General features: G+C 52.6%; 1 protein-coding gene across 5 annotated transcripts in view; it reads left to right on the top strand.

Annotated features, from left to right (window-relative positions):
* AMOTL1 (angiomotin like 1) overlaps positions 1–21,259 on the top strand; it is a 92,784-nt gene extending 71,525 nt beyond the window's left edge. For all 5 annotated transcript variants that reach the window (XM_082684080.1, XM_082684081.1, XM_082684079.1 and 2 more), the window contains 6 exons: positions 2,060–2,209; positions 5,461–5,651; positions 10,359–10,484; positions 11,104–11,330; positions 14,159–14,383; positions 15,714–21,259. In XM_082684080.1, the coding sequence (XP_082540206.1) occupies positions 2,060–2,209; positions 5,461–5,651; positions 10,359–10,484; positions 11,104–11,330; positions 14,159–14,383; positions 15,714–15,820 (1,026 nt within the window). In that variant the 3' untranslated portion in view covers positions 15,821–21,259. The remainder of the gene's footprint in view (positions 1–2,059; positions 2,210–5,460; positions 5,652–10,358; positions 10,485–11,103; positions 11,331–14,158; positions 14,384–15,713) is intronic.
* Positions 21,260–23,908: the final 2,649 nt, after the last annotated feature.

Raw genomic sequence — 23,908 nt, 5'->3', positions numbered from 1 at the left:
TGTTTTGTTTTTATAGTCACTACCGTGGATGTTCTTGTTGTTCTAGAAATCTTTGATTGCGTGTAGCTTCTCCAGCGTCTCTCTCTGGACTTCCACTGTCACTCCGTGATCTTATTCACATTTCTTTTGAGGGGTCTGAATTCAGTTCAGAGAGCTCATCCCAAGTGCTTACCCTGACTCCAGGGCCAGACTACAGTGAATTCGAATCCTGACCCTGGAATGTGGCCCATGTGTGACCTTGAGCAAGTCATGTAAGCTCTTTAGTTCTCTCTCTTAGCTGGAGACGACCCAAGAGCAGTCCCTTTACTGATACCGGAGGATTCAGTGAGATCTTTGCATATAAAGCACAATGCTGGGCATGGAGGAACTTGAAAAAACGTTGGCTAATGTGAACTATTATTCTTAGTCCTCCCCATTCCAGTACACTCCTTGCTAGACCAAAGGCTGAGACAAAAGCGAATGAGACAGAGCCATGCCTTTGAGGATCTTGGAGTTTATGAGAAGTAAAAGTTCTCCATTCAACAAATATTTTTTGAGTACCTACTGGATGCCGGGTACTGTTGCAGGCACTGGGGGAACACGGTGGACCTTGGCCCAGCAGGGACCGAAAGGCACAGATCTCATGGCCCTTCTGTTCTAACAGCCACATGCCCAGAAAACTGGACAGTGTAGGATAGGGCAAGCAGTATATGAAGGGGACTCACAGAATGTTTTCTCAGCTGAACCGGCTTCTAGCACAGAAGCCTGCAGTTAGTAGGTTCTCAGATGTCTATCCAACTGAATCAAGCCCTCAGAAGCACAGTGGATGGATGGGGTAGATGGAAAATGTTGCCAAGAGCAGGTTTAGAGCAGGCTTTGAGTTTGCTGCTGCTCCCCAGCCCCCAAAGGTCAGAGGTCTCTCCATCCTTTTCCAGTGGCTGTGGCCAGGATATAGGCATAGCACCTGCAGTGCAGCCTTCGAAGTGAGAAGCCACCGTTGGCAGCAGGCTCTTCAGTCACTAGCATGTTCCAGCCTGCCAGTGTGATCGCGGGCCGAGCTCAGGATCTGGATTCCCTGAAAAGCCTCAGCATACCCAGGTGCAGACAGGAGCTACCATCTGGTGTCTTCTCATGCATGACCAGATCGAGTCAACGTTTGGCACAAGTTGATTCCCAGGAAGTTAGAAAGGGGCCTGGGATTTATGGACGCGAGCCAGGCTCCTAACTGGAGGAAAACAAAGTCTGGGAGTGAGAGTTGACGTTGTGCATTGTGATTCTAAATCCGTGCCTGATGTGATATTTCCATAAATCCTTTTTACCTCAGTCTCCATCTCCTCAGTTGTGGTGGTGGGTGGGGGGTGTTCATTGTGCCCTTCCTGTCTGTCCGGGGCTGTCCACTACTCCCCTATAAAGGGCCCAGAACTCTTGTGAAGAAAGATACTCCACACGTATCTACAATAGGAAATTTTATCTTTATCACAAGTGTGTACATATACCTACAATTTCTCCATGATAGTAATTTACAGTTACTATAGAAGATTTGAAACTTCAGAAGAAAATAAGGAAGATGAGAAATTCTTATTGTGCCATACAGATAAATATGGGTGATGCTTTTAAAGTCTTCCTTTCCAGTCTTTTTTCCCAGGTTTTTGATGATAGGCAGGCAGAGCTGTGAGCATGTATGTGATTTTTTATTTGGGGTTTTTTCCTTAACATTATAAAATAAGCTTTTTCTTGTGGGCTTAAAAACTCTTTACCAACTTCATTTCCCATGTCTGCAGATGTTGACAGGATTAAGTAATCACCAAGGAGGGAGCTTAGAGCTGGACCCATGGCTGAAAGCAGGTGCCCTGGTAGGGGTTTCTCATTCCAAGCATCCCATTTGTTCTAGGTGTAACTGGTGTTGTTTGGGTCAGTCCTTTCTGTCCCAGCACGGCGGAGAGATGGCATTAGGTAAGGGCCATCCACTTGTAGTTCAAACACAATCCCCAGCTAATCTGACCCCTCACACCCACCTCCACCTCAGCTTTGAGAACTGCCGGTCTGAGTTCTCTGCTCGTCTTCACTGTCCTCTGCTCAGTTACGAGAGAAGCAAGCCTATGTGGAGAAGGTGGAAAAGCTCCAGCAGGCCCTGAGCCAGCTGCAGTCTGCATGTGAGAAGCGGGAGCAGATGGAACGGAGACTGCGGACCTGGCTGGAGAGAGAGCTGGATGCGCTGAGGACCCAGCAGGTGAGGCCGGGGGCGACCATTCCTCCAGCACCATGCTGTGGTTTAGGTTGTGCACTGTGCATTGTGGACTCAGAGGGGACAGAGAGCTTCTGTCCCCAGCAGACCAACATCGTGGCCCATGGAGAAAAGGAACCAGGTGGTCCCCTCATTGCTGGGACAAAAGTCCTTAAAAGAGAGAAAGTGCTGACCCCTGGGGGGCTGGGCACAGGGGAATGCAGCTGGGGAGGACATTTGGGTAGGACTTTGAAAGATGAGTTTGTTGGACATTCTGGGGGACGAACGTCAGAGGTAGTGGAGGATTTTGCATAGGGGAGAGAGGTATGAAGCGGCGCATTCGGGTGGCTGGCAGCGGCTAGCTGGGGGAAAACGCATAGCGCTGAGGCATCAGAAGCAGGCTGGTGGAAGGCATCCAGTCAGGTTGAGAGATTGTATTTGTTCCTGTGGCCAGCAGAGAGCCAATGACCGGGAACTTTCTAAGCTGGAGAGGAATATACAGCAGGTCAGAAAAAGAGCCATCTCGTGGCCTCAGGAGGGTCTGGAGGGGAGACTGTGGAAGTCCGGGGGGCCAGCCGGAAGGCTCTTGGTGTCCTGGTGGGATTACATGTGGGAGCTAGTAAAAGGGTGAAATGAGTCGGGTGTGGTCATCAGTGAGTTTTCTAGGTAAAGGAGAGGAAGGAGTTCAGGGCTCTCCCTAGGACATAATATTGGCCACAACCTCCTTCCCTTCTTTCTGCCAGTCACAGCTGTCGGTGTAACCTAGCTTCTGATGAGCTTAGAGTCCCACAGCCAAGCTCGGGTCCATGTGTTCCTCAGCGAGGAAAACTCTGCCGCTGGTTTAGACTCCATAATACACTGGCCAAAGACTCCTGGCTCCCGAGAGCGCCTGGGGCTTGTGTGTCAGCAGCCAATGCAGTGGGCAAAGCCCCCTGCGCAGCTGCTGACGGGTGTGCTCGAAGTTGGGAATCAGGGAAATGCAAGGCAGGGCTCCGCGGAATTATCACTGGATAGAACATAGTGGTTGTGGTTGGAATACTTGAAAACACTTGAAAGCATCTGTTCGGGCCAGCTCAGCTCTTTCTCATGGCAGGCACACACATTTTGCTCTGGGTGTGTGTACTTGATGAAGGAAGGAGGTGTTAGTGAGATTGCCCAGAAAATTAAGGAACCTACCTGGCCTCCCGCCATCTCGGCTTATTTGCGAGCTTGTAGGAAGGATGAGTCTGTCTCTGGACTTCTGAGCCATCTAGCCTATGCTGTGCACCCTGGTATTTAAAGGCCCACCTTTGAGTTTTTCTCGGTTAATGAGAACTTGACCTTCCCATCTACAAGGTAGGCTTCTCTGGTGCCTGCTATCTCGCTGGCATCTGAGGGGTACTCACGAGACTTTGGCCAACAAAAAGAGCACATCTCAATCCTTAGAGCAAAAGGGAATATTCTTTTCCCAGTTAATGTGCCAACCCACATCCTAGAGTCAGATGACTTATCCTTGGATCTCCTCTTTTGAGAGCTGTGAAACCAGACTCAACTCCATTACCCTTGTTATAAGGGATCTCCCGCCACCACAGAAGTGAAATCATACTTAGCATTGTTGGAAGCTTAGAGATGAAGAGAAGAGGAAGGGAAATGAACACATTTAAGAATTCACTGTCTTCTCTTTCTTACAAAGAGCTCAAGATAATTTTTACATCTTACTACCACAGGAGTCCTGTGAAGTAGAAGAGAGAAGAGAGGGGGAACATTCTCAAAGAGGAAGATGAGGCACAGGGCAGTTGAGAGACCAGCCCAAGGTCATTAGCAGATTAGGACATCCATCATTAGTGAAAACATGAAGGACAGGAGATTGAGTCTGTACTGTTTGCTGTGGTAATGCTAGCAGGAGGCACGTGGTGAGTAGATACTTGTGGACGAGCTGAGTGGGCGGCAGAAGCTGGCCTGCCTGCCCTCTCAACCTGTTTCTCTGACCAGCATCCTTATCCATTAGACCATGCTCTCTTTGTGTTACTGAATCCTGAAACTTGTGCTTTTATTTGAGTAACTCTTAATGACCTGACTCAGGGGTTCTGTGGAGGGATGCCATGATCTCATTTGAGGCCGAGAGGATTTTGCAGAAATCAGCCAGCTGACATGACATCACATGGGGGTGACACAGAAGATGACGGGCACAGATGGCAGCCTAGCCAGGCCATGGGGTCTTTTTCTTGGAAACTTCCTAACTTCCTAACAGCAGGGGAGCTTCTCATCTCAATGGACTGGTTCATTTGTCCCCCTGCCTGAGGTCAGCGCCTGGCCAGATGGAGTCAGTGGGTTTCTGTACAGGTTGATGAGGACATTTGCGTGCTTTCTGCTCTATTCTTGCTTAAGTGTTTGGTACTAGACCAGACTCTAGAATAGCTGTAATTAAAGCTTTAAAAAATGGAACAGAAACCTACAGGCTAGAGAAAGCCCCTGGGCCCATTTGCTCTGGTCTGTCTGGTAGGATCAGAGTCTGTGAGTACAGCTCATGTGCTGAGCTGTTGTTCCAGTTAATGGATGTGGTTCTGGGTAAAGCATTCAGGTACCCCACACTTTGCACCCAGCTCTGTGTTTACAATTTGTGGTCGCTGGAAAACTTGAGGGCAATGTCCGTTTCAGGACATGGAGTAATGGGGGGAAATCCTTCTCTTCTAAAGGCAGAACCTCAAAACATGCATGTCATACTATTTAGAGGAGATAATAGACCTGTGTTCAAAGGGAAGAAATCCAAAACATCCGTATCCTTACTCGTGAGCAGTTCCAAATAACACAACTGCTTTATTTCCTATCTTCCAGACCCAGATGGAAAGAAGGGGCTGAAAATGAGCTTGACTTTCACAGGTTTCTGGTAGCACTTTATTTTGGTTAGCCCTTTAAGGTTGATAAAAGCCTTTCTTAGGTAGTAGCTAATTTGCTTCTGGGGCCCTCAGTGGAACAGACAGTCCGTCCTCTGTGAGCTACCACTGAGTAGCTAAGAGGAACTGGACAATTCATTCCACCTCCCAGAAGCTGCGTTGTCTCCCCTCTAACATCAAGATAAGGTGCATGAGGATTCGGGGTGGAGGAATTTGGACGGTGATCATCCTTGGCGGTAGGATCTGGAGGGTCGACATCATCCCCGTAAGAGAGGGAGCGAGAGCATGAGGACAGAGTGGGACTGTGCTGTGGGGTCCGCACACCCTCTGTACACGGTCTGCCCCATTCCCGCCTCAAGATGCATTATTTATCTTGCTTCTCAGAAACATGGAAACGGCCAGCCACCAGGCATGCCGGAGTATAACGCCCCAGCCCTCATGGAACTCGTGAGGGAGAAGGAGGAGCGCATCCTGGCCCTGGAGGCCGACATGACCAAATGGGAGCAGAAGTACCTGGAGGAGAGTACCATCCGGCACTTCGCCATGAACGCCGCGGCCACTGCAGCAGCTGAGAGGTAAGGTCAGCCCACGGTGCATCTGATACAGCGGGTGGGGAGCTGCAGGGTCCCCAGGAAGGGTGCTGTGCTCTCTTGCCCACGCATGTGTGTGATGGGCCTGAGGAGATTTCGTCCTTGTTAAACATGGGCCTGACTGGACGATGGGGCCGCCTCCGACCCTCAACCTGGGTCAGGTCCCACCTTCCCCAGGGGCCCAGCAGGAACTGTTAGTAGCCTCATCGTGCAGGCGAAGAAGCAAGGCTCTGTGAGGTGTGCTGGTGGATCCCCAGTCACACTCGCCAGGAGCTATGGGGCCACATGTTCCCTGGGGTCTGATATGACCCGAAGCCTGGTTTCTTTTGCTTTGAAACTTGCTGTTGTCAGTTATTCCCTCTGCTGCTTTGCTTCCTTTCTGTGGACTTCCACACAACCACTTCCTCCCCTTTGAAAATGAGTTTAGGGGCGCCTGGGGTCTCAAGTCGGTTGAGTGTCTGCCTTCGGCTCCGGTCATGATCCTGGGGTCCTGGGATCGAGTCCCAGGTCAGGCTCTCTGATCAGTAGGAGTTTGCTTCTCCCTCTGCCCCTCCCCCTGCTCGTGATCTCTCTCTCACAATCTCTCTCTAATAAATAGAATCTTTTAAAAATAAAAATGAACTCCAAATGCTTGATAATCGACAAAGGAATGCTGGTAAAGCATCTTCTTGTCTGAATGAGGGAGTGCTCTTCCCCAACTGCTGGGGACTACCTGCACATGGTCTTGTCCCCTCCCCGCGCCCCGACTTGAGGGGCCGTGCGTCCCACCGTCAGGGCTCCCGCTGCCTCCCTGCCCCCTGCATTGGCTGTGGGCCCATAGATTACATGGGCATTTCATTCACAGTTGTTTGTGATTTATCACAGTTTAGGGTCATTTCAAGTGGGGGAGACCCTCAAATCTCAGAGGAATGTCCCCGAAACTGGGCTTACTGGGGGCTGTTGTTGAGCCCTTTGGGAGGGTGGGACCCGAACCAGGTGAGGAGTAAACACAGGATGCAGCTCCATCATGTAGTTGGTGCCACGTTTTAGGGGCCATGTTGTAGGCCTCTTGGGGTGGAGGGCATGGGGGTACTCTGTAAGGTCTCGAGGGCTTTCACCTTCATTACTCAGGCAGAGAGAAGCCCCCAGCAATTGTCCCTCCGGGGGCTCCCCCCAGGAACTTGGAGCAAGAGCAGTGCCAACCCATGTGGGCACAGGTGTGTCCTCTGGGTGCCACAACGCGCTCACACCTGGAGAGACCCTACGGACTCGTGTGGAGAATAACCCCTGGGGGTCAGTTCCTAGTGCTCGGCTGTGAATGTCTGCATGAGGGCAAACAGCCCACAGTAGCCCCACTGAGGGAGCCCCGGGAGCAGGCACAGACCCCGGAGAGGTGTGTCGCGTGGCGGAGCCCCAGAGTGACGGTGGGAGAGCTGGAGGGAATTGGGGCCTCCAGTTCCTGCCCAGGGTGAGAAGAGTGAAGCCTGGATTTCTACAGAGCTGTGAGGTATTGCTTTTCAGCTTTCTGTTCTCTGAGGCGGTAACTCACCTCTGTCTCGAGGAGGAGCCCAGACGGTCATCCAGTTACTGAAGCCTTTGGCCTTCCTCGCCCTTTTGGGTCTAATGCCCAGCTGTCCGCGATGGCCCTGGGAGTCGCTGGCTCCGTGGGGTTGTTAGTGGAGGGAACACTGCACAGGCAGGCAGGGCCTCCCCACCCCCACCCCTGCAGGCTTCTTCCTCTGCTGCTGACTGTGGGCGTGTGATTACACATAAACCTTCCTGAGTGTCCCTGAGTTCCTTCAAAAAATCACCTGATTCCTGAAACAGAAATGGTAATTCTTGGCTAGTTAGGTCAGAGAACCATTGTAGCCCACCGGCTGAGGATAGGAGAGCCCTGGCAGCAGTGTAAATGTGTTACCTTGGAAACGGACTTGGGGTCCTTTGTGTGCCATCTCCACTCCCCGTGCTTTATGAGATTAAATGTGTCTTTGGATCCTGGGCCCCGAGAGGACAAACGGGACTGGGATGTCAGACCAGAAGTCGGGGAATGAAAGGTCTGAGGCGTGAGACACCTGTGGTGGGCACCGGTCAGAGCCCGCGTTCAGCCACTCACCTGTGCTAGGCCCCGCCTTGCTCGTCTTCCTCCAGGCAAGGCACACTGCTCTGTTACCCACAAAGGATGGGGGTCCTGTGGGATTTCCCCAGCCCTGCAGCTCTCCTGTACCCAGTGTGGAGTCTCAGATGCACAGGTAGATCAAGGCCCTTCCACCAATGCGCCTGGCCCCCCCTTCTTTGTTTCCGCATGTGTCAATTGGGCATCTAATAATTCTGTGGGAACTCCCTTCCCCTTCCTGACCACTCCTTCCCCCCATCTGGGGGAAAGTCCATGAGATGAGGTCAGGGGGTCAGTCTGATCTCCAATTTTAATTTTCAAAGAAAACCTCTGTAATTTTGCACTGCTTTTTTTTGATAGAGAGGGAGAAAGGGAAAATGAATTTTTGAGAAAGGTCAAAATTCTCAGCTCTTGTCTAGATGCTCCGTGGCCATGTATGAACTGGTAAAAATGGCCAGCCATTCGGTTTGTAACTTTACACACACTGTTGCATGCTTCGTGTTTATAAGCAGTGATTTTTAAAGGAATGATTTTTGTCTACCGAACGCTTCCACCATCTTGGTGCCTTTCGGCACCGTTGATCAGAATTTTGAGGGGTTGGGCCTTTTTTATGGTTTTGAACCTTTTTACAGATCCCAATGCAGTGTAGTTAATGTTTTTGAGAGCAGCGTGTGTGATTTTACCTCCTGAGGTGTTTTGATCTAATTCTTCCTGCTATCCTTACGTGGCAGCATAAATATGAATTTTTTTTTAAAGATTTTATTTATTTATTTATTTGATAGACAGAGATCACAAGTAGGTAGAGAGACAGGCAGAGAGACAGGAGGAAGCAGGCTCCCTGCTGAGCAGAGAGCCTGATGTGGGGCTCAATCCCAAGACCCTGAGATCATGACCTGAGCCGAAGGCAGAGGCTTAACCCTCTGAGCCACGCAGGCGCCCCCCAAATATGAATTTTTTAATTGGTGTCTGGCCTTGCGTGATTTTTCCAAAAGTTAATTGGTTGACAGTGTTTTCTTCAGCCACTGATTTCTGTGGTGGTGATTTTTGGGCACTGTAGGGTAAATTCATGACCTGCAGAATTGGCCTCAGAATTCTGCCTACGCAACAATATAGCAAAAACCTCCACCACCTCTTCCAAAGCGTTCTTTTGGCTGTCTGTGTGTTTAAAGCATTTGCTTCTTTTCTATGTTAGTTGGCCTTGTGCTTTATTTTCAGCTGCATTTCACACAAATATACTTGCATGCACCCTCTTTGTTGGTTTATTTTATCTTTGTGCCTTTTGCTGAGGCCTTCTTCATAAAGACACGGGAAGTGGGGCTCCTGCCTTCAGCTCAGGTCATGATCCCAGGGTCCTGCAGTCACACCCCGCATCAGGCTCCCTGCTTAGTGGGGTGTCAGCGTCTCCCTCTGCCCCTCCCCCTGCTCGTGCTCTCTCTCTCTCTCTCAAATGAATAAATAAATTTAAAAAGACACAGGAAGCTCTAGCAGTGCAGCGTGATGGTTCAGGGCATGGACCGAAATATCTGGACTTGAATCTGCCCCACCTTCGCTAACTGGGTGTTCTCACAAAGTCACCTCGCCTATTTGTTCATCGGTACAATGAGGATAAGGCCAACTACCCAGGTTGCTGTGAGGGCTGTGTGAGAGGCCCTGTGTAGCGTGTCTTACTTACCCTGTCTCTGGTGTAAAGGAAAAGCTCATTTGTTGATAGCTGTCATTAGAGTGATAAAAGAAGGAGTTCTCTTTGCTGTTCTTGAGTGTTCTAGAAAAACGCTATTAAGATTTTAAATATGATTGCAGCATTGGAATATGAAGTTCAAGAGATGTGAGATCTTTGGCTAGACCATTTATCAATTTGGCGTTCACTGGTCCGAGACACTAGGGCACCTTAGAATTGGAGATACACCTAGATCACTTAGATGGCACCATTCTCTTCTTTTTACCAGTCATCATTAACTAGGAGTGATTAAATTATCTAAAGCAGCAGAGGAGTAGTTAGCTTCGACCAGGCACCTGCCTCCAGCCACCCTGCACCATGTCTGCCACTCCCTCCACTTCAGCTCCTTGACTGGACTTTCCAGGGACAGCTGTGTGTCTCCATCTCTCTGCCCCGCCACCTGGCATGGCTGTCACACAGGGGCTCAGGAAGCTGGCCGCGAGCTAGCCTGCAGGCTCAAGGGAAGATTTTGCCTGAGCCTCGCTGTCCGAGAGGCCCAGTGTGTGTTTCCAAGTATTTGCCGAGTCTCCGTTTCACTGTAAAATACTGGAATTGCTGCTAGGTGGGTGAGAAATCGAAATAGAACGTTGACTCTGATTGAGAAAGGATAAGTATGGAGGACAGGCATGAAGACACAAGTACAATGACAGCAGCTTCCCTCTGTCATAGGGGGTACAGTAGGGGTCCCACAGGAGAGCAGGGAGTTTTGATCTTTGGATTTCATTTTGTTTCCCCAGACGCTGTCTTCATTCTGTCAAGTCTAGGGGGAGAGCTGGCCAGGATTTCAGAGAGGGAGAGGGGTTGAAGAGATACTGTCTTGTGGTGCCCTCAGATACCTCCCCAGGAGGATACGCGTCATTGTCTGTGTGTCCTGTGTTCCCAGGGACACCACGATCATCAACCACTCGAGGAATGGCAGCTACGGCGAGAGCTCGCTCGAGGCCCACATCTGGCAGGACGAGGAGGAGGTGGCACAGGCCACCAGGAGGTGTCAGGACATGGAGTACACGTAAGGGACCGCCATGTGCTCATGGCCACGCTCCTCAAGTACCACACAGGACCCACCAGTCCCTCCCTGCTCTGAACAGCTGATGGGCTCAGCCACATACCCCCAAGTCTGGAAGGGAACCCACGTGCTTTCTGATTCTCATTTTGGGCCATGAGGGGGATGAAAACCTCTTTTCTCAAGAAACCTGTCTGTCTTGTATTTCTCTGTTCTCGGAAAACGGGGGCATTGACCTTTGTGGAAAGCCAACCCTGTGTGAGGCTTCAGAGTGGTTGAGTTTCCTGACTGCCCCTCCAGCCCCCATCCCCAGGGACCCAAGATCCTCTGACTTGGTCCATGAGCGCACCGTAGTTCAGGAGGTCCCTGCCGGGAGGCCGCAGCCATTCTGCGCATATGTCCTTGGGGTCCCAGGAGAGGCCAGAGAAGGTGTGCCCTTCTGATCTGCTACGGAAGTTCTGTCTTGTATAATTTGCAGATTGTAAATGTTTGAGGACTCACGCTGCACATAACTCTTCCTCTGAATTATAATTCAAGTCCCTGGGGCAGCCCAAGAAAAATGGTTCAGGTTTTTCTCGCCAAATAGCTTCTGTTTATGGCCGTTTGGTTTTGCCTTGTTACATAGCATTAAGAATCTCCATGCCAAAATCATAGAGAAGGATGCCATGATTAAGGTCCTTCAGCAGCGGTCCCGTAAAGACGCCGGGAAGACAGACTCCTCCAGCCTGCGTCCCGCCCGCTCCGTCCCGTCCATTGCTGCGGCCACGGGGACCCACTCCCGCCAGACGTCGCTTACCAGCAGCCAGCTGGCCGAGGAGAAGAAGGAGGAGAAGCCCTGGAAGGGGAGCATAGGTGAGCCCCACACCTCCTTCAGGCCAGGATCGGAAAAGCAAGAGCTACACAGATGTGGAGAGGCGAGCCCACCTGGTCGGAAACCCTGACTGCCAAGAGTGTTTGTTTTTGAACCCAGGTCTGTGGGAGACCCTCCATGACCGTGGAAAGGGTTCTGACCCTTTGGCGGTCCCCAGCTCTGCCATTCATGAGATGCCGAAATGTCAGAGTATCTCCGCGTCTATTGACCCATCTGTGGATGGCGAGGATAATTGGTCACCCTTTAGTTGTGGAAATTAGACGAGATATATGGAAGCAAAGCTAGACTACAAGAGTAGCTACCGGCCCTGGGTTGATTCACGTCACAGTCATTGTCATTATTGCTGAAAGTCGAAGTAACCCTCACGGCAGAAAATGAGAAAATCCCAGAGAGGTCAGGCTCTGGACTTGGCTGCACTTCTGCATCTGTGTCTGGAAAATCAGGGTCCTGCTTTCTGCCAGGTGGCTGAGCTGAGGCAAAAACGAGAGAATGGGGAGAAAGTGCTTTGGAAGCCGTGCTGTCAAGCATAAGGGGTGGTGGGTGGTCGTTTTTGTTGGGTGGTGGTTGCAGAGGTGAGCTCTGCCGATGGGGTCTTCCTCAACCTCAATGGGTTTGCTGGGCACGGGCAGCCCTGCTGAGGGGGCTGCCGGAGCCTGGAGCGGAAGCGGGCAGCGTGCCCGGACACCCGTCTTGCTCTCTCTTCCCTTGAGCTCCAGCGGCTCCCAGGCTCTGGCCCTTCTTTGATGCCTTTCCCTGGGTCAGAGTGTGTTTTGTTTATCTGTGGAGCTGAGAGCCGTCTTCCTCCGCACAGAACCCCAGAGGAGCCTGGCCGCTTTGTGCCAAAGGGAAGAAGGGCTTCCAGAGTGGACCAGCCAGTGTTGGGGGATCAAAGGCGCGGCCAGAGTCTCTGGTTGCCGTCCCTTCACAGGTCCCTTCAGCAGCCCCTGCCCACCACAGGAATGCACTTCAAAGAGGACGTGTGCAGATGGCAGCTGGGGTCATCAGAGACCCTCCCAAGGGCCCATAGCTCCATGCCCTGGTTAGAGAGCCCGGGGAGTAGTGCTCAGGCCGGTCTGGTACAGGAGTGGGAAGTGTGCTGGGCCATGATGGGTCACTCCCTGCTGCAGGCGGTGTGCGACATCCAGCCAGGCAGGCGAGCCACCGCTGTCTGGGGCTCTCCCCGCTAGCATTTGGCATGTCTGAAGCAGGCCCGGGAGACCGAGGACCCGTCCACAGGAAGGGTTGCTGTGTTCTCTGCTCTGGTGTTCTCCTCATGATTGTGACTGTCCACGCGTCACAAAAAACCAAAGGGGACTCCCTGAGGGGCTGAGCAGAGGGACACATTCGCAGTTCCCAAATTGTCTCCACTGCCTCTTGCTTCCTGGGCTCCGGAAGGAGGGAGGGGTGACCGTGTGTATGTCCTGGATGGCCTGGGGCTCCCCGGCAGGCTGACTGGCTGGTGACCTCATTCCATCAGAGCATCCTTGTCAGGCCATGGAGGTTCAACAGGCAGGGTGCAGGGATCCAGGAGCACTGGCTGGACTTGGTGTCGGGCACAGACACATCTGAATCCCGTTTCTGTGGCTTCTTAGCTGTGAGAGGTTCATTTCTCTGCATTCTCATTACCTTTGCCGTAAAACAAAAGATAAGGACAGGACCTGTGTCAGAGGAGCATTGTAAAGTAGAAAGTGAGCTGGTGTGTGAGGAGCAGGTCGCCGAAGACCCTTGTTCCTCGCAGTGCAGTGCAAGGACCCCCAGATCACCTGAGAGCTCCTTAAAGAAGCGGAGTCCCAGGCCCCACCCACAGAGTCACAGGGCACTTGAACAGTGTGTCCAAGAAATGGATACACAGTTACATGTGACGGCCTTGCTTGTGAATGGGCACCTTGAAATCACCCTGGCCAGGATCCTCTCTCGATGGCTGGCTCGTTAAGCGAACAGATACTCGATTGTGCTTACTACCACCTTTTCTGGGGGCTCGTGTTCTGGGATGCTGGCGCTTTCCGGCGTGCATGCCCTGTGTCACTGTTCAGAAATACAAATGTTGTTTTCCTGGCCAGCACATCCCCTTTCCACCCCAGTGCCTGCCTAGGGCAGCAGGGAGGAGGAGCAGGGCTCAGTGACCCTGTCCAGAAGGCCAGCTGGCTCCCTGCTTCCTGGGGGCGTGGCTCGCCGCTGCAAGGGATCTGCTTTGGGGAATAAAGAGCACGACTTGGTGTTGCCCTGACTGCCAAGAGTGTTTGTTTTTGAACCCGGGTCTGTGGGAGACCCTCCATGACCGAGAGTGGGGCAGTCTTCTGGGCCGCTCTCAAGGCCCCTGGGCTCCATGTCTCAGATCCGGGAAGCCTTCCGTGTTTCTTCCGCACACACGTGCTGCTCAAGGCTAGCCCTCCCTGGGCTGTCGGATAGCCTCGTTTCCAGAAAGCCCGGCAGGAATGCCCCCTCCCCTCGGCACGGGCTGTGAGGCCTCTTCTACTACCCTGGGCATGATTTTATCCTAGTGTTCATCATAATTCATCATTACCAGCTTACTTAAGAACTACTCTTCCAAAACAAACAAACAAACAAACAAAAAACCCAGGGAGTTTTAGAGACAGGGGCTCTAGGTCTTTCTTTCCTTTCCTTTTTTTTTTTTTTTTTTAAGTCCCTCCGTGTTTGTCCTCTTATCAGGCTAATGATAAGTGCTTATAAAGGACGTGATAAGTGAGTCAATGAATGAGGCTGTCCTCAGGCGAGAAGGAAATGAAATTTTTGTTTGTTTGTGTTTCTTCCGAGATTGGCATTAACACAGCTATTTTTGTGTCCTCAGGGTTGCTGCTAGGGAAGGACCACCATGAACACGCCTCCCCCGCCCTGGCCAGCAGTGCCCACGCAAAGACGGGCAGCAAGGACAGCAGCACCCAGACCGACAAGAGCACTGAGCTCTTCTGGCCCAGCATGGCCTCCCTGCCCACCCGTGGCCGGCTGAGCGTGACCCCTTCCAACAGCCCCATCCTGAAACACCCGGGGGCCAAAGGGACTGCGGAGAAACCGGGTATGGCTTCTTCCCTCCCTTTACTCTGAGAAAATCCAGAGAACTCTGACCAGAGAGGGAGCCTTTGGTTGGGACTGAGGGGGTAAGGGGGGGAAGGGTGCCAGGAATGCCAATCAGCTCTCACTTCATGGGGTTCTTTTTTTTTTTTTTTTTTTTTTTAATGACTATTTATTTGTCAGAGAGAGAGAGCATAAGCAGGGGAGCAGCAGCCAAAGGAGAGGGAGAAGCAGGCTCCCAGCAGCCTGGTGCGGGACTCAGTCCCAGGACGGACCTGAGCTGAAGGCAGCTGCTTAATGGACTGAGCCACCCAGGCATCCCCATGGGGGTTCTTCATAATTATGCTTACCCTGATGCACTTTATTCTTACGGGAACAAAATATGTATAGACACTTCGGTTTGCCTTTTAAACGAAGGTACCCTTTTAATGGATGCTTTGTAGTCACCCCAGGGGTGTGAGAATTGACCCACTGCGGGGTGTTTGGGAATGAGAAGCCCCCCAGCTTGTGTGGGAACTAGTGCCAGGCACCAGGCACTTCAGAGTTACTGGGTATGCAGATATTGCCTTCGAGGGGTTCGCCCTTCAGGGATCCAGGTTTAGGGGCGCCCTCCCGACTGAGGGGGAAGGCAGACTTGACTGCAGGGCAGGTAGACTTCTGGCACAACCCTCACACCAGCAAGAATGAGGTGCTTTAAAATATTTAGGAGAAGACAGCCTGGGCGCGGTGGGCTTGCCGTGAGTCCAGAGCGTCCGGGGAAAGACCAGCTGTGTCTTTGGGTTAATCTGAGTTGTGGTTAGCCCTCCCGAGTTCTTTGGAGGAGGTGGGGGGGAAGGAGGAAGAAGCAGACTTTCCGCTGAGCAGAAAGTCTGATGTGGGACTTGATCCCAGGACCCTGGGATTGTGACCTGAGCTGAAGGCAGATTCTAAACCAACTGAGCAACCCGGGTGTCCCTTGAACGTTTAATTCTTGAGACACACTTTTCCAAGGCAAGGACCATGTGAAAAGGACGTGGCTTGTAGGCGCAGGATTGGATGGTTTTGCAGAGAAGGAGAGTGGCTGCGAGGGGCTCTTGACACACATCCCTAGGGCCCTCTTCACACACTTACCTTCCCCATCACCACCTGGTTCTCTTATTCCTGTCTGAATCCCAGGGCCCGTCATTTCGCTCTTCTCCACGGTGGGGGGGTGGGGGGTGGGGCAGGTTCTGCGGCCTCCCCTGCTGAGGCTGGTGGTGAGCGCTGGGGTTGGAAGTGGTTCCCTGGGAGAGAGAGCTGGTCGGCCCCGTGCTCTTCTGTGGGACGAGCTGCTGATGTCCCCTTCTGTTTGGCAGAGAACCCTCTGGGCCACGGGAAGTCCCCTGACCACAAAGGCCGCGTCAGCAGCTTGCTCCACAAGCCCGAGTTCCCTGACGGGGAGATGATGGAGGTTCTCATCTAACGTCGGCGTCCTGCTCCTTGGAGGGGCTCTTGACAAACGAGGAGGGCGGCCGAGAGGCAGAAGAAAGATTGAGAAAGTCGTGGATGGAAAATCAGGAAGGATGTGAACTGATGAAGATCTTAAATTAGTAAGAACGCTTTTTATAAACGTTTAAAAAGAAAATCAGGAGACCTACATGACTGAAGACGAGAATGCTATGGATTCGCGTCACTTACGGTGGAGGAGAAGATGCATGTAGGCTTGGAAACCGAGACGTCGCAGGAAGTGGGATTCTCACTGTGTAGAAAATGTATCTCTCGGGGAGGGTCTGTGTACACCTGCCCTCTGGCTATAAACACATAAACCTGAACGTGGATCTTCCGTGAAATACCCCCCCCTTCTCCTTGCCTCTTAGCATGTTTATTTTGGGGATCATTATTTTTTTTTTAAAGAAGAACCTCCTAGAAATCTCCGAGAGCCTCTCTCGGCATCCTGTCATGTCACCTGTGCCATCAGGGTTTCCTGTGAATGTGTGTGGGGTTGGCAGCGAGAAGCCGTGTCCGCGTGATGGACACTTAGGAGGTTCTCACCCAACTCCCTGCTTGGTTTGGATTTTGAGGAGACGGTGGGGCTTCTTAGATTTTCCGGATTCAGCAGGAAAGACCCGAAGCAGGAAGGGAGCGTTCTGATCTTGGTGCTCAAGTTCCCTAACTGCTCTCAGTTTCATCTCTTCCTCTGCTTCATTCTTTCATTTTATTCTTCTTTGCTTTCACTTCCTTTCCTTGTTACTACAACACGGCGGGATTCCTCAGGTCTGGGATTTGTTGGAGCAGAATCGGATTTCTGCTTTGTAGTGACCAGTGGGACAGAGCTGTGTGCTGGAGGCCTGGCCGCCTCCTCCCCCTTGGAGTCACGGGGCTCAGTGCGACGGGGAACGAGGTGAGTGCCGGTGAGGCAGAAGATGCCATGGTCACTGTGACATCCTGCGTTCAGATCGTGGCCCTGGCTCTTCTGTCTCACATCTTGCACAGAGCTCTGTCCTTTTGCCCCGTTGCTCTGTTGGGCTAATGGGACTTTCAGGACTGCCCTCCAGGAAATGAATGACACTTGGGACAGCTTGCATGACTGCCTATAGTCCAAGCCTGTTCACCTCGCTCCCCACCCCCTTGCACTCCTCTGTTTGCCGTGGACAACCGCGTAGATCTCCATGTTAGCATGTCAGTGTTTCTGTGCCACGAACTGGCTTTGTGACCTAATGGGCCAGTATATATATAGTCACAGGTTGCGAGGATTCGGTGTGGGGCAAGCTGACTAAAGTAGGACAGAGCATCATGTCAAAGAGCCAGGAGTGAAGGGGCTCGGGGGCCCCTGACTCCTCAGACACTGGCTTTCTTTATGAATCTGAAGGGTGCTGGATCAGGGGAGAGGAGATGCTAACCAGGCTGGCAGACGTTCTTGGGGATACTTTCCTCTCTCCAGGTCAGCTGGACCCTTCTCATCCCAAGCCCTTTCCTAAAGGAAAAAAAGACCTGGGTTGAGACTTTCTCAAGTCCCACCTATGTGGAGCCCTGGACACAACACTCCTCCGGGAATTTTGCTTGGGAGGCTTATTTTAGAGTTGGTCTTGGGGGTGTAAGGAGGGGGGAGCTGTAGCCTCCCCAGAGGGAAGTGGTGGAGGGAGGGCTGCAGCGTGAACCAGAGCGGGGAGGAAGACGGCCGTGGCCGTGGCCAGAGCAGGTGTGGCATGACAGCGAGCAGGACTGCCTCTTCCCAAGCCCGGCTCTGTGGGGGTACTGAGCTCTGTGTGGTCTCGGCCTCCTCTGCTCCCATCAGGCCTGGGAAGCTGCAGTGGTTCTGGCGGCCAGGCCGCCTGCCTTGTGCTGGGGCTGTGTGAGTGTGGACGGTTGTGGGGATGGGGAGGAGACCCCAGTCTCTGCTTCCCATCACTCTTTACAGGTGGTGAGGTTTAGGCGATGGGGACGCTTTCTCTTAAGGATGTTTTGACTCCTTAATTAATATCACGAATGGACCAGGAACGAATGCAAGTGTCTAGAGGCAGGAGGGCAAGTCTCCTCGGCCAGGCCCCACGGCACACACCCGGGCCACCTCAAACATAGGCGGTCTCTCCTAGAAGTGGGTAAAAGTGGGAGCCACAGCCTGGTGTTCCCTAAGCCTTGTCTCTCTGCTCTGGCACACCCTTTGCCTCCAGGCCTGGGGGCCGGCCTTGGTCGCTTCTTCAGCTTTGCTGTGATCGTCCAGAACTCTTTTTTTCTTCTGACTTGCTACGTCTCTCCCGTAAGAAAAGGGATCTCTAGCTTTCAAATGTGTTCTTTTCTGGGAGATTTCCTGCCACGCCAGCCCCCTCCCCCAGCCCCTGATGCTTTTCATGTTCGAAGCTTTCTGGAAGCCTCGTTTGCCCATAGGAGCAAGGGATCACAAACACTGAGCACCTGCTCTGCGTTCTGGGCCCTTTACAATCCTTTATCTCATTTGATTTGCAGAAAAAGAGCTACCAGTTGGTGCTGGCTGTAGGCAAGCAGGGTGGTGAGCATCTTTTCATGAGTCCTCGAGCCGTCTGGAGAGTAAGGGCTGCTTTAACCTTATTTCACAGACGAGGAAACGGGGGCTCAGGGAGGTTCAGTCCCTCCCCAAAGGCTCACAGCAGTGGCATCTGAACCAAGGGCCTGAGAAGAGGGGAGCTGTGCCCCCATCACAGGCTGGACTGCCACCGACACGGGTCCCAGCCATCTTTCATGCCATGTCTCAGCCGGGTTTGGCCCCAGCTGTGATGTGCAGAGCGCACGCGCACGCACGCGCACGCACACGCACCCAGCTGCCACACCTCTCGGGAACTAAGGAGGAGGACTTGAGCCCAGAACTCCTAGAACTGCCCATAAACACGAGGTACAGATGGAAGTCTCCGTGTTCCATCATACGCAGGGCCACAAAATCCACTGAAAAAAAACCCCTGTGCACTGCCCAGAGGCCTGGATGGCAGGATTCTGTGGTGTCTACGGACCCCTCGAGTCCCATCTTGGTGTGAAGGGTAAAGGCTTTGCTTCATGTGAAGACCTGCCGGGGGCACTTGGCTTCCTCCCGGAACGGGTCTCCTGGCATTTCCGCGTGTTGACCGGGGTATCATATGGAAGGGACCCGCTGGATTCCGGAAGATCGTCGCAAAGCAGGCGCAGAACCTGGTCTTAGCTGTTTCTTCTCTTGGCTTCTCTGCGGCCTGCCAGAGGCCAGTGGCCAGTGCCCGTGTGCTATCGGGCCCCTTCTAGGCAGGCCTGTAGGACAGGGCTGCCTCATCCCTCACAGGGCATTGGCTGGAGCGCACAGAGCGGTGGGGCCCTTCTCTCTTCCATCCTGTGGGGCCAGCTCTTAGGAGCACATCCTGGGTTTGACGGCACAGGGCTGGGGTCCGATAACCAGATAGCGGCTCCTTATGAATTCTGATCTTGGAACAGAGACCGCAAGGGTCTGTCGCTCAGGGGAGAGGCTGTCACGATGGCTGCTGCAGACGAGCTGGCCATCACTCCCCTTCTCCCCCCGCCCGGGTCGTCCTCAGCCCCCAGTGTTGTTCTGATGCCGCAGGCTGATGAGAAGACAAACTGGGTCCCCAGCAGCCTCCAGAGTCGCAGAGACGTCTGGGGAGGCCACGTTCCCAGGAGGCCATGAAGAATGGATCGGGGTTTTAAAAGGTTTCGAGGCAGGGAGCTCCACCCATTTTCCAAAACCAAAGTCCTGCTGCAGGCTGCCCTGGAGTTCGGGGAGTGTGCTGTGAGCTGCGGTAAACTTGCCCTCCTGAACAAAGGGTCCCGTGGCCATGCTGAGCGGGAGCCCGTGGGTATCCTTAACCGGTAAGGCCGTCCCGTAGCCAGAGGGCATCCAGCCCGATGCTGGCTTCGCCTGAGGCAGCCCTGGCAGACGCTTTATAAATGTGGCTTTTCTTCTCTTCTTTCTGCTAATTAATCGATGTGTTTAAAATGTCTTCCTCCAATGAGAGGACTGTTTAATCAGCTTGCCGCTGAGGTCTGGCTCCACGGGGAGATGGGTGGAGTCATTAAGAAGCTTCCAGAAGCTGACAGTTGGGAACATGTAAAAGGTCAGCATTTCAGTAAATGGATTTCTTCTGGAACGAAGAAGCAAGTTTTTCTCTCCTCTTTTTAAGTAGGATATCCTTTTCTTGTTTAGTAATTTAATGATTTATAAAGACATGTGTGTATGTCCGTGCATACGTATGAGGCATGACTGCAAGGTTGTGTGTCGGGTTTCCTTGCTTGATATCCGGAATATCCATGTATTTCATCTCACCCCTTAAACGGTGACCCTTTGGGAGACTCTGTGCTGATGGCTGTTCCCAGGAGAAACAGTTTGCCCATGCCTCTGTGAGAATGGCCTCTAGGGCGTGGCCTGGCCTTGATTATCCTTATCAATGAGAAATCTTCCTCCTTTGAGGATGGATCTAAGTTTGGAAATCATCCCAGTTGAACAAATAACAGTGGGTGATGAAGGTCATACCATTTTACCTTTCAAAAAAGAAAAATCCCAAAAACATTCTTTGGAATCGGTCTTTGGACTCGTAGAGCCTCTCAAAGTGACCCCTTCCAAGGAGGACAATAGGCATCAGTACGTGTAACTTCTAGTGGGTTCGCTGTTGAAAATCTCTTCTCTTGCCATGCCTTGTATGTGTTCGCGCCTCTGCATACACGCGGGTGGGGGCCGTAGTCCTTAGTGGAGCGCTCCGGCAGGAGCTCCGTAAAGCCTTGTAATATTTAAGCGCATGTTATCGTGTACTGCGGTGACCGAGGTGTAGCGTTGTCATAAAAGTGCTTCTTCACAGAATTAAAATACTCTTCTCAATACCGTGAGGTACATTCACTGCATTTTCTCGTATCAGCTCTCAAAGCGCCGATGCTCAGTGGTGTGTGTACGTGTGACTTTGCCTCGGAATCTGGTCGCGTAGAGACACCTGCAAGGATTTATTACAAAACAGAACATAAGCAAGTTTGTCTGCGGTGGTGTTCTTGGAATGGAGGTGTTTTCCCCCTGCTGTGGGGGGGCCGTGGCGGCACCTCCCCCACGGGGCCCGTATGGGATCGCTGCGAGCGCCTGGGAACCCAGGGCAGGCGCAGGCAGGGACCTCAGCCACCTCTCTGACAGCCCTCGGGCGCCCGTGCTCCCTGCCCGCACTGTGTGGTCGCCGTGATTGGGGGCAGCGTGCTGTGTTCCCGCTCGTGGACTCTGGCATGACCTTTCGGCATCTTCGTCCCACGGAAGGGTGTCTGTAGAGCTGCACGGCCACGTGGGTCTCTGTGACGAGTTGGGGGGGGGTGATGTCCAAGAACGCAGAGTGCCCCCCACGGCCAAAGTGGTTTCTGTTGGTCAGCCAAAGATTTTCCTATTCTTTGCTGCTTAAACCTGTGCCTTAATATTGTATATAATAAAGGGATAAAATGGTTCTTCTCTCATGCTTGCTCCTTTCTTTCCCCCAAAACGTACATGCTTGTTGAGTTTAATGTCCTCTCGTGGCTTGGAAGCAGCCTTGCTCGCCGTTCTGCTTCTAGAGGCATCCAGTGTCCCCCACCCCCTCCCCAGGCCTCCTGCTTCCACCAACACCCGGTCTTGATTCTCAGAAGGAAATGAGTCATCCAGACCCCTGGAGCTTGCCGCCCGCCCACTCCCAGCTCCTGCAGACTGATGAGGAAAGGGTAGATGCAGGGAGGCTGGACCCCGGAGAGGGTGCTACTTCGATTGCATCAGAGCGTCCTCTGCTTCGGTTCCGGCTTCAGGAACCTGCCAGGGGCCACTGTGCTTCAGGGGAATCAACCCAGAGCTGAGACTCGGCTGGAGTCAGATGTGTCTCTGAGCCCCACGGTGGACATGGGAGTTGGGTCTGCCTTCTTGGGGTTTTGGGGTCGCAGGAAGAGTGAGGGCTGTGGGGGAAAGGAGGCATGTGACGGGCTGGTGACACTGAGGGGGGCATCCACTGTGGAAGCAGGAGCACGGGATAAATGCTGCGAGAGTTCCCACCAGAAGCCCCCTCCCAAGAAGAGCATGAGCTGGGGAGGGGGAGATGCCCTGCACATCCTCTGCTCATGCCTCCCAAAGGGGTGCCTCGCTTCACTCCCACCCCTGGTGAACATGGGAGCGACAGGGGTAACAGTGACTTTTAAGATTCCTAGACTCAACATAATCAGGATTTAGGTCAGTGGTGGTGGAAGAAAGAGCTTTCTATCGCCACACGATGTTACTGTTGGATTGTTTCTGTCCCTCTTAGGGAGCATGGCCATGTGCTCCTGGGAGGCAGACCTCCAACCCCGTGTCCAGGTGGCCTGAGCTCTCTTGACCAGCCTGTCACCCCCTAACTGTTTCTTCCCTTACGGTGTCCGGACAAGGCCCTCCCCACCCGGTGTGGAGTTCCGTCCAGGGATGACTTCCCAGGGTCTCAATGTGCAAACAGAATGTAAGGCTCACAGACTGTGTTGTCGGGTAGTTTGGAGTAAAAGAACGGGAATCCTTGTAGCCCCATTGGGAAGTAAGAGCACATAACTTCGAGTCCTGATTGCTCTCCCCACTCCCGACTGCGTGAGGGACAGTGGACTGAACATTCGCCGAGCTGGCTTTTGACTGGACATCGTGGCCTCTGCAACCTCCAGGGTTCTTGTGACCCGAAGTCTTCACCTGAGTCTCAGATGAGGAAACAGGCCAGCTTGTCCCTACTCCCCCAGTTTTCTCCATGTACCGTCCTGTGGCCTCCAAATTTCTGGAGTTTTTATTTTTAATGGTTTGCTTGCTTATATTTGTTTTTAATAGTTCTGGAGAAAATTGGTAGGCAAATGGCTTATTAAGAAAAGACATTTTTGAGGCTTTTTTTAAAAATGTGGTATTTCCAGCAGAAGGCCTGTGCTGGACATAGAGGCTGGACCAAAGCCTCTGGTCTGTTTGAGACACAGACCGCAGCTAGAGCGACGTGACCCTGTTCACACAGAGTGTGCCCACCAGCCACTCAGGGGTGGGGGAGGGGGACTGAGGTATACACTCTCACAGGGCCTGCTCTGGGGCCAGGGCCCCGTCTTGTTTTTCCTCAGCCATGTCCCGAGACCTCAGAATTCATGGTCCAGAAATGCTGAGTATAAACAGAAGGGCCTCGGTTTTCTATTCAAACAGACTCCTTGATTGTACCTGATGACCTCCATGTGTGGCTTCCCAGTCCCCCTGAAACATGGCCCAGCCACACCCCTGGGGCTTTCTCTGCCACAGTCACTGCCCTGCTGGCGGCCCCAACCATCTGTCCCCTCCGCTAGGAGCCAAAGTCACCCTGGGTTCCTCCCTACCCCCCTCCTTTGGTCAGTCATTCACCTGTCCTGTCCACTCACCTCGCATCTTGTTTCCACACTTTGTGTCTCCATCGTCACAGATTTTGTGTGAGACCTCGTCTCTCACTCAGCCAGTTGCAGTCACCTTCTGCCTCGCATCTCACCCACTCTGTCCTTGACCTGGATGCCAGAGAAACAAGAGTAATAAATTAGGACATTGAATTCTTCCAGTCACTCTCAGGCTAGCACCCTTAGCTCATCCCCATGCTACTGTAGGAGAACCCAAGAGACAGGCAAGTCAAGTCTCTTTCCCCACATTCTAGAGCTTGTGAGTGGTAGGACAGGGATCCAAAGCCCTGCAGACTGGCTCAAAGACTCTGGGCCACACGGTTCCCTTCCAACCTCCTAAAGCTTGTCGGATCACATCACCCTTCAACAGAAACAACAACAACATTATTCCCCAATATGACCCCCGGGATAAAGTTGAAGCTGCTAATAGGTCATTCACACCCTACACCATGACTTTGACCTGCTCCTGGGGCTGGTATCTCTCCACTTCCCCTTCTACCCTGGCCTCCAGTTACTCCAGAATCACCACTATGGCCCAAATCTGCTCTCTGCATTTCTGTACTGGCCCCTGCCCGCCCCCCCCCCCCGGTCCTTTGCCCCCGGAGTATCTTCTTGTCTGCCCAAATCTCGTTCCCTCTTTAAGGTGAGGCTCAAATGCTGTTTTCCTTCAGGGAGGTGTTCCAGATTGCCAGGTCTAAAATAATCATCCCTCCAGAAGACA

Source organism: Mustela nivalis (genome assembly GCF_964662115.1).
Source record: "Mustela nivalis genome assembly, chromosome: 9".
In the NCBI taxonomy this organism is placed as follows: domain Eukaryota; kingdom Metazoa; phylum Chordata; class Mammalia; order Carnivora; family Mustelidae; genus Mustela; species Mustela nivalis.
The sequence above is the reverse complement of the archived record's forward strand: the minus strand, read 5'-3'. Positions and strand labels throughout refer to the sequence as shown.